At 31.8% G+C, this 15,360-nt stretch overlaps 2 protein-coding genes across 2 annotated transcripts in view; both read left to right on the top strand.

The window, feature by feature from the left end:
* Nucleotides 1-14,089, top strand: part of LOC117103168 (cGMP-dependent protein kinase 1-like) — a 32,402-nt gene extending 18,313 nt beyond the window's left edge. The window contains exons 6-9 of the mRNA XM_033243676.1: nucleotides 2,993-3,070; nucleotides 8,628-8,725; nucleotides 13,187-13,255; nucleotides 13,950-14,089. Of these exons, the coding sequence (XP_033099567.1) occupies nucleotides 2,993-3,070; nucleotides 8,628-8,725; nucleotides 13,187-13,255; nucleotides 13,950-14,025 (321 nt within the window). The 3' untranslated portion in view covers nucleotides 14,026-14,089. The remainder of the gene's footprint in view (nucleotides 1-2,992; nucleotides 3,071-8,627; nucleotides 8,726-13,186; nucleotides 13,256-13,949) is intronic.
* A 543-nt stretch (nucleotides 14,090-14,632) lies between these two features.
* LOC117103045 (cGMP-dependent protein kinase 1-like) overlaps nucleotides 14,633-15,360 on the top strand; it is a 13,135-nt gene continuing 12,407 nt past the window's right edge. The window contains exon 1 of the mRNA XM_033243513.1: nucleotides 14,633-14,644. Within this exon, the coding sequence (XP_033099404.1) occupies nucleotides 14,633-14,644 (12 nt within the window). The remainder of the gene's footprint in view (nucleotides 14,645-15,360) is intronic.

Here is a 15,360-nt window from a genome sequence, read left to right as displayed (position 1 = left end):
CCAGATTGTAATTCATCACATTTTTATTATTTTCTTAATCCAAGTAGTCGTATGCATATATTGTGTGCATGCAACATAAGTATTATCGTTATATTTTCATTACTTCTGAAATGCTCCTGGTTTGTTAACTGTCAATACTAGCAGTGCTCAGTGGTTTTGTTTTTGGTCGTTGACTTTTGCTGCATTGTAGAGCCAGCTGTATGTTCAATTGATCTCTCCATCTTCAATTGATCCCTCCATGTACAATTTCCTTCCCAAATTGTTGCAGTAACAGTGTTCTATATCTCTGCATATCCCTTAATGTGATTCTGGCACTTCTCTTAGTGTTCTTGTACTCGATAAGGGTTTGTCCAGACTTTTGTTAGCATTACAAACAAGCTTATAGCCATACTATGTTTAGCTGACAGATTTCTGAATTTATATAATTAGCTGTGGAGAAGACAAATTCAAACAGTTATTTAATGCAGAATTCAATTTAAAGGTAATGTTTCCTTATATTAAAAACAAGGAAATGCTTTAAAAAAGGGGGGGGGGGAGAAACATTTAAATTCGAAATTTTTTAAAAGTTAAGGGAACATAAAACTGCATTCACATAGGATCCAAACCAAAATTCGGACTATGTTTCAGCATATACAGTAGAACCTCGTTTTTACGTACCCCAGTTATACGAACCCTCGGTTTTACGTACGCCTCATATCGACGATGACGTCATCAAAAACTCCGAAAATATTCAAAACAAACGGCCCTTTTCAGAGCAACCATAAGTAAAAAGACTATAACAAAAAAACTATAACAATAAACAAACCATAATGCAACGTATTTTCATTAAACAGCAACGTTGATTGAGTCTAATACCGGGTTGTTATAATCTAAAACCACGTGAACTGAGTGAAATGAACAACTACCGATGGTGCTCACAATAATTGCTTTCCTCCTTAGCTTCGTGTGGCAAACCATGTAAAAACTTGTCTGGTGTAATTTTCTACACGAAGCTGAATAGGCATAGTTTCGTACACGAACGCTAATTGGTTGGCTCGCCCAGTGCAATGCACATGGTTTTGCTGTTTCACGTACACGAACGCTAATTGGTTGGCTCGCCAAGTGTACATGGGTTTAGTTTGTCTCAACAGGCCCAGACAACACCACAGCTCTGTTGTTTAGAATAGGCATGAAGAGGAATTCCCAAGTTATACCTTTGTCGTATAGGTAATCTTACAATATTTTCATGTTTTTTAGTTAAATAAAAGACATAAAGTGATGAATTAATACACTAGACACATGGTTTTATTTGAACACTTTATTATGACATCGTAAAGTGATGAATAAAAACACTAAACACATGGTTCTATTCGTAGGCCTAGAGGCTAGGTCTAGCCTAGCTAGGTAACATCGTTCGTTCATACATACGTATATTGAGCGTTTACGTACGTATTAGGTCAAAGGATACCACAAATTTAACCCAACCTCTATCTTACGAATCCCCCGATTTACGTACGCCCTCCGGTCCCGTACCGTACGTAAAATCGAGGTTCTACTGTAATGTTATCTTACATCATACATGTTATGGTTATACTGTACCTTTTAAGTTACATGGTATGATCTCGCATAATGTGATCTCACAAAGTATGATCACAGGATGACATCCATGCTATGATCATATGATGTTATCTTACATCATGCATGCTATGATCATATATCATGATGTTATTTCCATGTTATCTTACCTCACATGATCATATACCTTATTGTCTTCTGTGTCTGATCATGTATGGTAATCATGTAGTCTCAATTTCAGATGCAAACACACATGATATTGTATATGATCTCACATAATGATCATGAAATGATTTGATCCCAATTCATATAATGTGATCATGCAGTAAAGTGATTTAATCTTATAATATAAATTTGAAAAATCATCTTTTTGAAATTATTTTGGAAAATATTAAAATGACTAGCATTATTTAGTCTTAATTAGAGAATATTATTGATAATATTATTCTTCCATATGATAATCTTATGGAAAAAAGGAACATACATAGCTTATTATGCCATATTTGTGATTCCACCCTAATGTGAAAATCCAAGCTTTGTTGGTAGAGTAACCGAACACATTAATCAGAATGTCTAAGGTTCGAATCCCGACGGTACAATATGTATTTCTCAAATTATCATATATCGTAATACCTATCAATGCGTCTGTAAGATTTATCGCAGTCTTGTGTGTCTAACCGATGTTTCAACAAACCCACTAGCATGCAAAACAGCATCTTCTGAGCATGCCTAATTGAGCATCAGTTTGCCGAAAAAGCTAATTAATTGTTATATCGGCAGAGGCTGTTGCAGAGCGAGGAACATACGAGCTGTATTTATCATTGTTGATTATCACCGCTGAGACTCGGACAATTTCTCACTCTCTGAGATATTGTCCGTATTTAGATACTTCTGTGGACAAAATGTATCTGAATCAGAATTCTTAGAAGATTTAATCAACTGAAATCAAATGTTTACAACAAAATGAGAAATGTGTTTTGTCTCGATCAACATTCTGTCAAATTACTGTATGATGATCTAAAAATAGTTTCCCGAGAAATTTAAAGAGATTAAAATGATTAGAAACACAACATCCCCGATTAAACTCATTTGAAAATGTTGTAGTTTTGAAGTAAGTTCTACATTGCACAATAATGATTGCATGCAATTTCATATCAATCAAATCTTTTATTTTGGAATCAAGATTGTCTATATAACAGTACAAAATAATATATAGAAAAAGGAATATATAGAAATAAGAATATGAAGAATTGAACTAACAATTTGAAACCTATGACCATTAAATAGCTTTATAAACTATTTAAAAGAAACCCAATTCAATTCTACTGACTGAACTCACATCATCATAAGTTACTTAACCACTTTAAAAATAAAAATAAATACATATTTATTTATTTTATGTGTTTTTATTTTTCTGACACATGTTTTTGTTTTGCAGGTCTATTTTAAAGAAGGAGAGTATATCATACGACAGGGTGAATTTGGTGATACAATGTATATTATTAGTAAAGGAGAAGTAAGTATTCAACTCATAATTTTGATGAAATTCTTATTTAAATCCAGATATATTATAAATTGAGAGTAGAAATAGGTCAGATGAGGTCAATAATTTTAGGGCTGACCCTGTTTCATTTTATTTATTTATTCGGTATAAAATGCTCAAAATGCAACAAAAGTTGAAAATTTCTTGAGTTTACATATAAAAATAAGCCTACCAAACAGAAAACAGACACAAAACTTCTACAAAGAAGTAAAAGCTTCATGTTACTGTATCATATACAGTAGGCCTGCTGTACTCATTGCACAGTACTGTAATCATAATATCTTCTTGTTCTTTAAGAGCATTTATTTTATTAACCAATCTGGTTGATTTTTATGTTCAGTTATAAATAAATATTCTCTGTACATTGTTTTTAAAGTCTTTATTTGTTTTTTAATGGTTGAATTGATATGTTGGGATGAGGTTAATGCTATCAGCTGCTTCAAAGTGTTGCACATCTTAACAATTTATGTGTGCTTCGAAATATTTTAAGAATTTGAGTTCTATTTTTGAACATCCGGGGAAATCATTGCCACTTTTATGAGTTAATGCAAAGTAAACTGCAAGGACGTTTATCACGTCAATATAAAACAGTCAAATTTAAAGGCAGTTAAAAGTACCCAAGCTGAAATTCAGCAGATTAATGGAAGAGCTGTATAAGAACAAGATGGATCTTTAAAGGAAAAATGTTCATAAATATATTCTTCATTATACAAATAATTGATTATTGTCAGCAGTGTGTCGCAGCCACAAATAAGCCTTTGATGTCTCTAGATAAAGTGAGCCTGAAAGTAACTCTAGGCTTAGAGATATAGTTTGATACTAAATACAGTAGTTGTTTTTTTTATATATATTTTAAAGATTTTTTTTTTGTGAAACCTTTAATCTATATTGCTAATAGTAGTATCAACATTATCTTAAGTGTCTCCTTTTCTTTGATGAACTCTAAAATGGCTTGTGACCAGATAAAGGTTTATCCATCTAATTATGGCAGATGAAAGCTCTTGTTGAGTGGGTATCTCCAATATGTTTTCTAAAGCAGGACGCTCACTGCATCGTACGACTGTGGCACGACAAATCCTTATTTGCTTTCGGCGAGCGATAGACGACGCAATGCCGTCTGCTGATTGTCAGTGGCAATCTGAACGGATCCTCATTAAAAAGATGATCCGTTGGGTCCGCGTCTTCCCGTGCGTTCTTCATCGCATTGCCGTCGCACGCAGTGAGTAACCAGCTTTAGGTGTAAGAAACTGCCCTCCTTTTTATGACTCTTCACATGCTTGACAATAAAATTATCAGTATAATATTAAAAATAATATTGTAATATTGTATATTGAAATTTTTTTCTGATAATAATATAATTATAGTTTAATATGATAATTGAACTATTTTTTAATTTTGTATTTTATCATTCCATTTTTCCTCAATTTTTATCAAATCAATAAAGACTGACATTATGATATTAAAAATAATATTGTATAAGGTAAAAGATAATATTAAATATAATAAAAATAATGATGATAATATATAGTGATAGTTATTATATTTTTAAAAAAATTATACTATTTTTTTAATTTTGTATTTTATCCTTCCATTTTCCAGTCATGCATTTTATTTCCATATCACTTCCAATTCTCTTTCCTCTTCATTTCACCTTTCAAAGTTATCTTTTTCACATTGTTGTCACTTCTTGCCCTGTGCTTTCACAAGTGACAAATCGTTGATATTAAATTTACTTGTGTTCGTAACTCGGCCCATGTTGTGAACTCAATATTCCATAGATTTTAGGATGTATATAAACTACAGTTCTATTGATATTGCATAATAATTATTTAATGTTATAAGCTATATGTGATTGTAAACGTTTTTTTTTTATATTAATATTTTTTAAAAAATCAGAAAGAAGAATTTTCATACATAATTTCCAACAATCTAACATTGATTTATTTGTTGTGTAGACACAGTTTTAGGGATGATCCCTTGTACAGTATGTGAATATGGGTCTAGCAATGATTAATTACGTTAGTATGAACATGTTTTAGCAATTGGTCTACTTGTTTGTGAACATGGTTTTATAGGCTCATTAAGCTCTATCCACACTATAAAATTTTCTTTGACAAAAAAATGTGACAAGCCCATATATAGTAATGCTATGCCTATATATGGTCATGCTGTGATGTCATCATGCCCATATATGGGCATATCACACTTTTTTGTCACACAAAATTTGATAGTGTAGACAGAGCTTTAGTTCTTTGTACTTTATACACAAAAACAGCTTTATTGTGTATTGATGTGTGAACACAACTTTTAGTAACACTGCTTTTAAGTCTGGAATTACGTAACATAATTTATCCGAACATATTATGGAGAGATCTGAGAGATCAAACTCAAAATAACATTAAAACTTTAGACACATTTACCCCTCCTGTTAGTATTCTATTTGTCCTTTCATTGGTTCCTCCTGATATTTAATGTTTCCTACTTGTTGCCTCTTGTTACCATTTCAATGATTTTCTCCCTCCCCATCAATTATCAATTTATTTATCCATCTGTTAACATTTAATTAATCCCTTCCTGTTATCTTTTTATTGATCCCCTCTTGTTATTAGTTTATATCCCTCCTGTTTTCATTTCATTGAGCTCTTCTGTTATCATTTCATTTACCCCTCCTGTTGAAATTTCACTGACCCCTTCTGTTGCCATTTCATTGACTTCTATCTGTTATCATTTCGTTGACACCGCCAATTATTTTCATATTTTGTATTTCCATTTTTTACCACTTAGGCCTTGCACGGCATTGATGAAAAACACTCTTGGGTTTTCCATGTTAAAATAATGTAGTTTAAAATTATTATTATTATTATTTTTTTCAAATATATGAAATTAACAAAATGTTCATTGTAACAAGAAATGCCTATATTTTATATTGTGTTTAGTAATATTCAGAATAAATATAAAGAAAAGAAAAGCAATACAATTGCGTCACTTATGACGCAAGCTGGATCTGTGAGCTTGTTTTGAGATTATCATTAATGGAAACAAAATTGTATATATATGAGATTAGTTTTCGATGGAAGTTAGTAACAATGGTTGTAGAAATTGCTATTAACTATTAAAAATGAATGCAAATTCTGAGTAGACTTTGATAATTATGATATTTTCTTGCAATGTGAGATTTAATGGTTTAATCCTCAATGAAGCTATATGTCTCTTTAAAAAATATGCACCTAGATTAACTGAATTAATGTCAGGGACTCGATAAAGAAAGAACATCCCTTGAGATTGCCCAGCATTTAATGCTAATATTAACTATATAAAATTAAGTAAAATTCATGTATCTTCCTAATTATCTATTGCCTTTGTATAATTAGATTAATTTTACTTTAATTTGTGTAATCAATTGATTTGAACAATTTGCATCTAGTGAATTTCTGTTCTCTAATTCTCTTTTCCAAGAGAGGAAGTAATGGAAGTGGAAAGGAATTTAATAACGTTTTGAGTTATTTGCTCCAAATATTGCAGTAATGAACAATTTGCAAGCTCAAAATATTAAAGTATCATTTTAATCCCTAAAATTTTTTTCTATTTCAGTCTATTCCTCTTTTATATATTGTTGTTATTATTAATGTTCTTTATTGCCTGGTATATGTGCAGTACAAACATGAATCGATTCATGGTTTCTGAAGTTAAGTAAATAATATAAATGGTTTGCTTAAAAGACAGTCGTTATAAACCACAGATAGCTACTTCACACATGAGTTGAGTTAATGTTTAGTTACTGTTAGATTTAATAAAAGACTGTACTTGAGGCTAACACTCATACCAAAGGTGGTAATGTAGAGCATTGCATTTGAATTTTGCTTTATTATGCTATTAAAGTTAAGTTTGGTATCAATATCTTAAAGACATGTACAAATGTGGTCTCCAATGTACCAGTACATATGAAAGATTAATGGATAGTTTTGCATGGAGGAATTTCTTCCTGCATGGTTATAGAATTCATAATTAAAATGAATTTAATTGCTAGATGGCAATTGCATTCAAAGAGAGAGGACCTACATAAATGTTTCGCAATTTGTCACGATTAAAGTAAGCAGTAGGACTGATTAAGAGTCACAGTTCACACAAATATGGTGAGCAATGCAATATTCATTGATTAATAGCATTGTGGCACTAAGTATCTCTTTACTGAAAATGGTCCAAGTTCTGTTGCCATGGAGATAGCACTGTGAATTGAATTTAAAACTTCCGTATATCTGATGTGTTTGAAATTATTTATAATTTTTATTCAATCTTAATTTGTCAAAAACTAGTTCAATAAATTTGTTACTTCCACTTTATTTTGACCTCATTTTACTGAATATTTTTCAGTCCTAATGAAATATTTAGTGCTTATTGACTCCTACCTATATTATGAAAATATAAATTAATAATTAAATAACTTACTGGCTGCAAGGACTCATCGTTTTTTTTTTTTGCACTTTAGGTGTGAATGGTATTTTTTTGGCACCTACATTAAAAGAGACTACCAGTAGGCATTGTACACAAAATAATTCCACAAACAAAAGCCAATATGCACCAGGTACAATAGCAACTGTTTTATTTACCAGTGTATGTTTCTATGGTTTCTGCCTGGGTACCAGTATGGTCATAAGTTACCCGAGTGTCATTAAACGCAGTTCCAAATGAGAGTTAGGCCGTGTAACATACATCTGATTCCTAATTCAGACACTGATTGGAGTGTAGGTACAAATTAGTTCCATCCACTAAGTGGATTAAAATACTAAAAATGACCATTAAGTTAAGTTAACATTGGAGTATAGGGATTTAGTTCTGTATTATCAATTTTTGCACACAACCCCACCCTCAGGCCCAAACCAGCCTACAACCCTGGACGCATTAATCAGTAGTAACAGACTTCTCACCTTCACACAAGCAAATATAAAAATTGTTAAAAGTCGTACAATTTATACACAGAGTGAAAATGAGCGGCACCCCATAAGCATGCGCTAGTCTTTGCTAAATATATCGAGAGTGTATCAGACCTGCGTTGTCTGTTTTTCTTAAATGGATGTTATATGCTAATCTTACACATATAGGTATTCACATGGAGGCACTTTAGCAGGGATGCTAAATTGTCTTAGCAGGGGATATAAGTAACATTTTTTCTTGTGTGAATTGGGTTTTAGCTAGGTTATATTTTTACAGCATCTTTTCTATGGTGTAAATAATTTCAGCAGTGTAAACACTACCTAGACAGGTGATGATAATGGGAGAGATTTACTTACCAAGTGCTAATGCAATTGCACATCTAATAGGACTATAAAATGAGGTGTCTGAAAAATGTCGTCTTGTGTATTTCTCTGCACGAATCTAATCTTGCTCTGATGTATTTTATTTTTGACATTCGTAATGAAAACTCATTATAGTTGAGGACATTACTACTGGAAAAAATATATTATACCACACAAGCCATTGAAAAATTTAATCAATTGAATTTTTATGATATTTTATGATTTATGTTCTCTAGTGTGATGTCACAGGGCGTTTATCTGCTCACTCAGAAGTTCAATTCATTAAAAAAATTGGAAAGGGGGACAATATTGGTGGGGAAAGCTTTGAAAACAAGTAAGTATTAAATACATTATCTTTTTTTTTTACTTTATTTTTTATTCAATTTCCGGGGGAAAAATAAGAAAAAATAATTTGCGATTTGTATAGCTAACCAAAGGTAAACAATTCAGAGAATTGCACATTGTCAAGCTTTATCACCAAAAAGCACCAAAAAAAAAAAAAGCCAGAAGAATATTATAAAAAAAATTCTATGCTTTTGATAACATGTTTTACTATCATCATTAATAATTATCGTCATTATTATAATTATTCTCATAATGCTATCGTTATCATCATTCCCATAATTATTAACAGCATCATCATTGTAATTATCAGCATCACCATCCTCATAAACATTTCATTACCAGCATCCTCTTCATTACTATTGGCATTATGATTATCACATTGCAATCATTATCTTTATCATCATCATAAATGTTTTGATTTCAGTGTTGTTATTAGTAAAATTTTGTAAATTGTCACAAAAGTAATTGTTTTGCCTGTTTCATATGAAGATATTTTTTCATATAATCCTTTTAAATTAGCATTTATTGACATCTTCATAATTTTTCCACAAATGATATCCTGTCTTTACTCAATGCTTATAAGCAAATATTGTAGCGATCAGAGCTCCACTAATTCAATATTCAGTAAAAACTTATATTAACATGAATATCAGTGGATGGTTTTAATTTATTATTTGGTTAATCATTCATTTCCACATTAATAAAAAAAAATATAGAAGATTGTTAATTGCATTTCCAGTAATTATCTCTACTGAAGATCCAAAGTTCAAAGGCAGTTGATGAGATTAACAAATATTCCATTCACGTGCAGTGCAGATTGAGTGATTTAAGACATCTGGTCACCTTCGTTTTTTTTTATTCGTTTTTTTTTTTTTTTTTTTTCATTTGTGTCTAGTGTTTACAGACATTGTTTACTTTCTCTATACAAGTTGAACAATTATGAGTAGTGAAGCATGTAGCGATGATGGATAACTTACTATTTTAATATCCATGTGAAAGATTATTACAGGATCTATTACCGTAGAATGATATAATGAGATATTAGTTCTGAGGCTTACGATATGTGTCTGCAAACAATAGAACACACACTATCCATGTACTGCAGTACAGTGTAGACTCAATATTCAAACATACATTTGTAAGTACACAATTCACATGTAAAGCTTCATACAAATTATCACATTTTTTTTGACAAGAAACTGTTGTATATATAGTACAACCATATATAGTCATAATGTGTCTATATATGGTCATGATGTGAGTTGTCATGACCATATTTAGGCACGTCACATGTTTTTGTCAAATGAAATTTGATAGACAAGGCTTTGGAAGAACACACTTAAACATGATACACATGTACTTGGCAATCATGTGCACATTACTTGCATACTGCGCACACACCCAATGCAGTTACATGTGATCATGCACATACAATACACGTATGCACATAAACATCTGCTCCCTGCTGAATAAAAGCCCTGTCCACACTATCAAATTTTAATTGACAAAAACATGTGACATGCCTAAATATGGTCATGATGACATCACATCATGACCATATACAGGCACATCATCACTATATACGGGCATAGAACATTTTTTTCTCAAAAATAATTTGATAATCTAGACAGATTTATGTAAAAAGCATCTGCAATAGTATAATTACTTGTATTAATATATAATACTTAAATATATCATACTCAATATTACATTATTTGATAGGATAAACTTACACACTAACTGTGCATCATGGTGTACGCATACAAATGTATATGCATACATATAAAATGAATGTGGAACACATACACATGAGACATCAGGCTGACACCATTCTGGACATCATATTTTACTATTTTGTATGGTTTTGAATTTGTTTTGTCATTGTTTTCAAGAAACTGAATCTGTGCAAGCAATTACTGGCAAAAAATAGCATAGCCGAGTACAAAACAAGAAAATTTTAATCTAAGATGCTGAATATTTCACCGCTTATCGACAAAAACAACAATGATAATTTGTCTATATTTAATGTACATTGACTATGACTATCTTTGGTTAGTTGGCTATTTGTAAATACGACAATTACCTGCTTTTACCTCATCTCTTAATGCAGGTTTTGAGTCGGTTAAGATTACGTTATTGGTTCTGAATCTACTACACCAGACTCTTTCTGGCCAATTAGTTCATCGGTGTTACTGCATATCTTAGAAATGCACCCTCTATCTAAGATAAGATTACATGTAATTGCCAAACGTGTCATTTAGCTCCAAGGAATTTTCAGTTGATGAATTTTACTATTACATTCACAAGTCACTGGATGATGGTTGTTGTAATTATTTACTCCACTAAGATTGACGTCAGTCACTTATCTTGTTGATTATTCAAGATTTAAATCCAATTTTAGGCTTTTTTTATAATGTGAATATAAACATCATGTAAAGACAAAGTTCTGAGAAGGAGTTTAGCTAATTTCAGCATAAACTGACAGACACACATGTGCTTATTATGATGTTTATCCCGTGCGAGCCACTGTCAGCATCAAAGCATATAACATTGATATTCTGAAACAACTAAACATCTCTGATAGTTTTAAATTAAAACATACTGCGTCAGTTGCAACATCCCTCAGGCTTTACTTGCTTTGGAGTCAGTATGCCGAGGGCTTTCATGTGGCGTATCATGAAAAATTTTTCAACGCTAGCCACATCAGTTCAGCCTGAAATTATGATCGGGCTAAATTTGTTGTGACATGCTTTTAATGCTTAGCGCTTTTATTTAAATTTTAATCAGTTGAAAACCTGGAATCAATTTGTCTTTTTCTTCCAAGCTCATCATCCTGGCTATCCAAACATTTATTATATGTGATTATTTTTTATCAGTGTAGCTGAAAAAATTGCAGAGAAGAGGACACACAACTGAAATAAAATCAAAATTACTTTAGCTTAAGAATAAGGGAACTTAATCACTTGTAATTACATGTCTAGTCTGTATGGTACATGTCATTCCCTTCTTAATCAATTCTACACACTATTGGTACTACTTTTAATTACACATAAAAGTTAGTTTTTCAAATATGTCTTAAACCTACCATTTTGTAACTTAACTGATATTAATGATTTGTCAGAACTGCTTAATTTGACAATACTGTAGTAACATCATTGAAATCAATTGAATTTGGTTACTATGAAAAAATTAACAAAGAAATTCATGCATAAACAGAATATTTTTTGCTTATTTAAAAAAAATCAAAGTTTGGATTAATGTGATTTTAAGAATATTTTGGAGCAGATTGCTAAAAGCATTTTATAAACAGTCTAGCTGGCTATAATTGTGATAAATAACTGTTTAGTAATATATAGACCATTTCCATACTTCAGTCAAAATCATATAGTATTCTTATAATTAGGCCAAAAGCTATCTTACTGGACTTGCTGGACTCCAGGAAAATCTTCTTGGATTATAAGGCATAGAATAACTTCTCTAATGGGCCCTTAATGTTGTCAAGTCAAATTTCTTGTTATGGTTTATGTTTGAATGCGTGGTTGTATAATGTTCCAGAGCAGTTTAAATGTGTTGGTGCTAATGGAGTCAACTTTTTCTGGCAGGGTACTCCAAAACAACAACAGTACACCTTGAAAAATAATTTAAAGATAGATTTGTTCAACTGTCATTATATTTCAGTCTATGGCAAAGACCATGAATTCTAGAATGTGTTTTGCTATGTAAGAGAAAACCATCAGGACTATCATCAACGCCATTTAGAAATATTCAAACACTTGAATCATATCAGCTCTCTGATCGCCTATAGCTTGAAGGTGGAAGACCTAGTGCTCACTATAACAACTCCCTGTGCTATTCAACATTTGTCAATGTCTTTTTTGTGGACAAAAAATTGATGAGGATATGATGAGGGAAAAAAAAAGTCAAATTTCCCTTTTAACAAAGTATTTTAAACCTTGCTTTTTAAATGTATGACCTCTGCCTATCTATCGAACAAGCAGCAGCTGAAATGGCTAGACATTCAAAGCATTGTTATTCTTCAGTGCAACAAGCTTGCATTACTGCTTTATTGATAATATACTCACTGTATATAATATTCAACCTGTATTGTGAGTTGATTGTTTCTTTTTTAATACTCGACTTGGACTTATATTACTGATTTATAACCATCCATGTGATAGTGCTAGCTATAGTGGATCTATCATGAAGACTAGCCATTAAAGTTTGTTTATTTGAACAGCAATTCTAGGAAAAACCTATTTTATAAAATAGAAACACCTAAACTCAAGATGTGTTGTCTGCTTTTTGATTTATTGACATTATCATAGCATTATATATTATAATTATTATTTATTATTATTATTTTTATTATTTTCCCTGTCAGTCTTTGTAGTCAATGATGCAAATAATCATCACATTGCATTTTTACATGTTTTTGTTTACTTATTTTCAGAGAAGCTGTACGGAAATACAATGTGTTAGCTGGGAAGGGGGGAGCTACTTGTCTCGCAATTGATGGAGAGTAAGTTGCAAGAAATCATATGCAATTTTTTTTATTCTAAAATTTTTGATTGTATTTGTGCTTTTCTGATTTAAGATTTGTTTGATTTTTTGTTTCTTTTTTTCTGTTCATTTTCAAGCCTGGGTGGCTTAAAGGCCATTAGTGCTGAATGATGGATCCCAGCCCTATAGAAGTCTCCAGAATTATTATTACTAAGATGTCTGTTCGCCTACCTATGTAGGCCTCATATGTTGTCATTGGCCTATGTACACATGCTGCCATTTGTAATCAGCTCTCAAATATGTGTCTCTTTCAAATATGCTTCACTGAAGTATTGTATTTTATAAATGTGCAGTGCTTAGTTGGTCATTCACACAGTATGTCAGCCTAGTAACAATATGCTGCCGATGAGTATGATGGCCTTGACAAGGATGAAAGTGGACCTCTTCGCAAAGCGCCACCCAGTGGATATTGTTGCTAAATTAATAGTGTAAACGTACATAAACATATGCGTTTGTGGGACAACACGTGCGTTTGTCACACGCGCGTATTCCTGGCCTTGTTCTGATTGGTCAGATGTTAGGTTTGATTGGCACTCCGGAACGGTCCATTACACAGCAGCATTTTTAAAGAATGATTTTAAAAAATAGAAGTATTAAATTGTTTTTAATTAATTAATTCATTGATATTTTATCCAAATATAACCTCATTGCAGATCTTATTACCAATTAGCAACAACTTTTGAATCTGTAAGAAACAGGAAATCAGATGAAGGAATAAAGAATGCGTAAGTAACACATGAATTATTCTACATATTAATGTGAAAGACTTTTTTTATTGATTTGTTTATACAGTGCTTTCCATGGAGCCCTCAGCAATGCCAACTTAAACAGGCTTTTCAAACATAGAATGTTTATAATCAGTGAATCACAACAAATATTATGTATAGTAAGTAAATATATAAGTATATATATATATATAGATATATATATATATATACACATATATATATAATTATCATTTCGAATAAAATTTGGCAATATCGTACTTTACACTTTAGCGTTGTTATTTACATATACAGTGGAATTTCCAAATTCCGGAACACAAAAATCAACTACAAACCAAACAAACAGCTAATAAACAACAAAATAATGCAATAATCATCACTGTGTAGGAATTAAAAACTAGCCCTAGCACAACACCCTGTGAATGAACTGTTTGTACATCTAGCTCAGTCCCAATAGTGTTGCCATAGAGATTATTTATTAATTAAAAAAGACGCGCCAGTAAACGTTAATGTTAGATAAAGTGAAAGTTACGCCTTCCATTGTTTTAATAAGTGCATTATGGCCTTAGGCCAAAACCTTAAAAATCGATTGGATTCTACCTCAAATGAAGATGGAACGCAAAGCAAGTTTCAATGACGCCTGACTCTTTTTCAGAAGACTAATTCAGATTTGGATGTTGTTGGATTCATCAGTGTAAATTACAAGTGCATAGCTTCAAACATTCCTCAAAAACATGTTACCAATTACAGAGGAAATTTATAGAGAATGAAATTAAAATTTGTTAGACTTATTTAGATTTGACTCTAAAACAAAGCCACAAGGGTTTCTTATTTGTTTTAATTAAACATTTATCAGTTTACACTAAGGTTTGTCCTGTCTGCAAGCTGTCAGACACTATGAAACTTTGGGCGATCTGACGTCATCACAGCCAAGCACATGTTTGCCCATCTATGACTCCATGAAAAAAATAACCAATTAGCGGGAAGAGTTTAGGAGGCACGACCTGATGTTCACAACAAGTCGCATCGTTGTGACCACGAAGAATGTGTTGTTTACAGTTTAGAAAAAAATGTCAGACCGAAAATGCACGTAAAAACAATATAAAAGCATTCATTTTATTGGTACAGTTATACAATTTGCTGTGCACTACAGCTAAACAACAGGTACTGTACGTATTATATGTTAAACGTTAACTTTTTTTGTATGCTAGTCATACTGAATTCACTGGGCTAGCCTATGCTGCTAAGCCTATTTTTAGCGTCTAGGCCTAGGCTAGGCCCTAACTGGCCTGCCTTATTCGGAAAGGATTCAATAGAAATGTTCCACAAACCGATCTTT

This window comes from Anneissia japonica, unplaced genomic scaffold (genome assembly GCF_011630105.1).
Source record: "Anneissia japonica isolate Jap-2015-1 unplaced genomic scaffold, ASM1163010v1 scaffold287623_len557403_cov176, whole genome shotgun sequence".
Lineage (NCBI taxonomy): Eukaryota > Metazoa > Echinodermata > Crinoidea > Comatulida > Comatulidae > Anneissia > Anneissia japonica.
The sequence above is the reverse complement of the archived record's forward strand: the minus strand, read 5'-3'. Positions and strand labels throughout refer to the sequence as shown.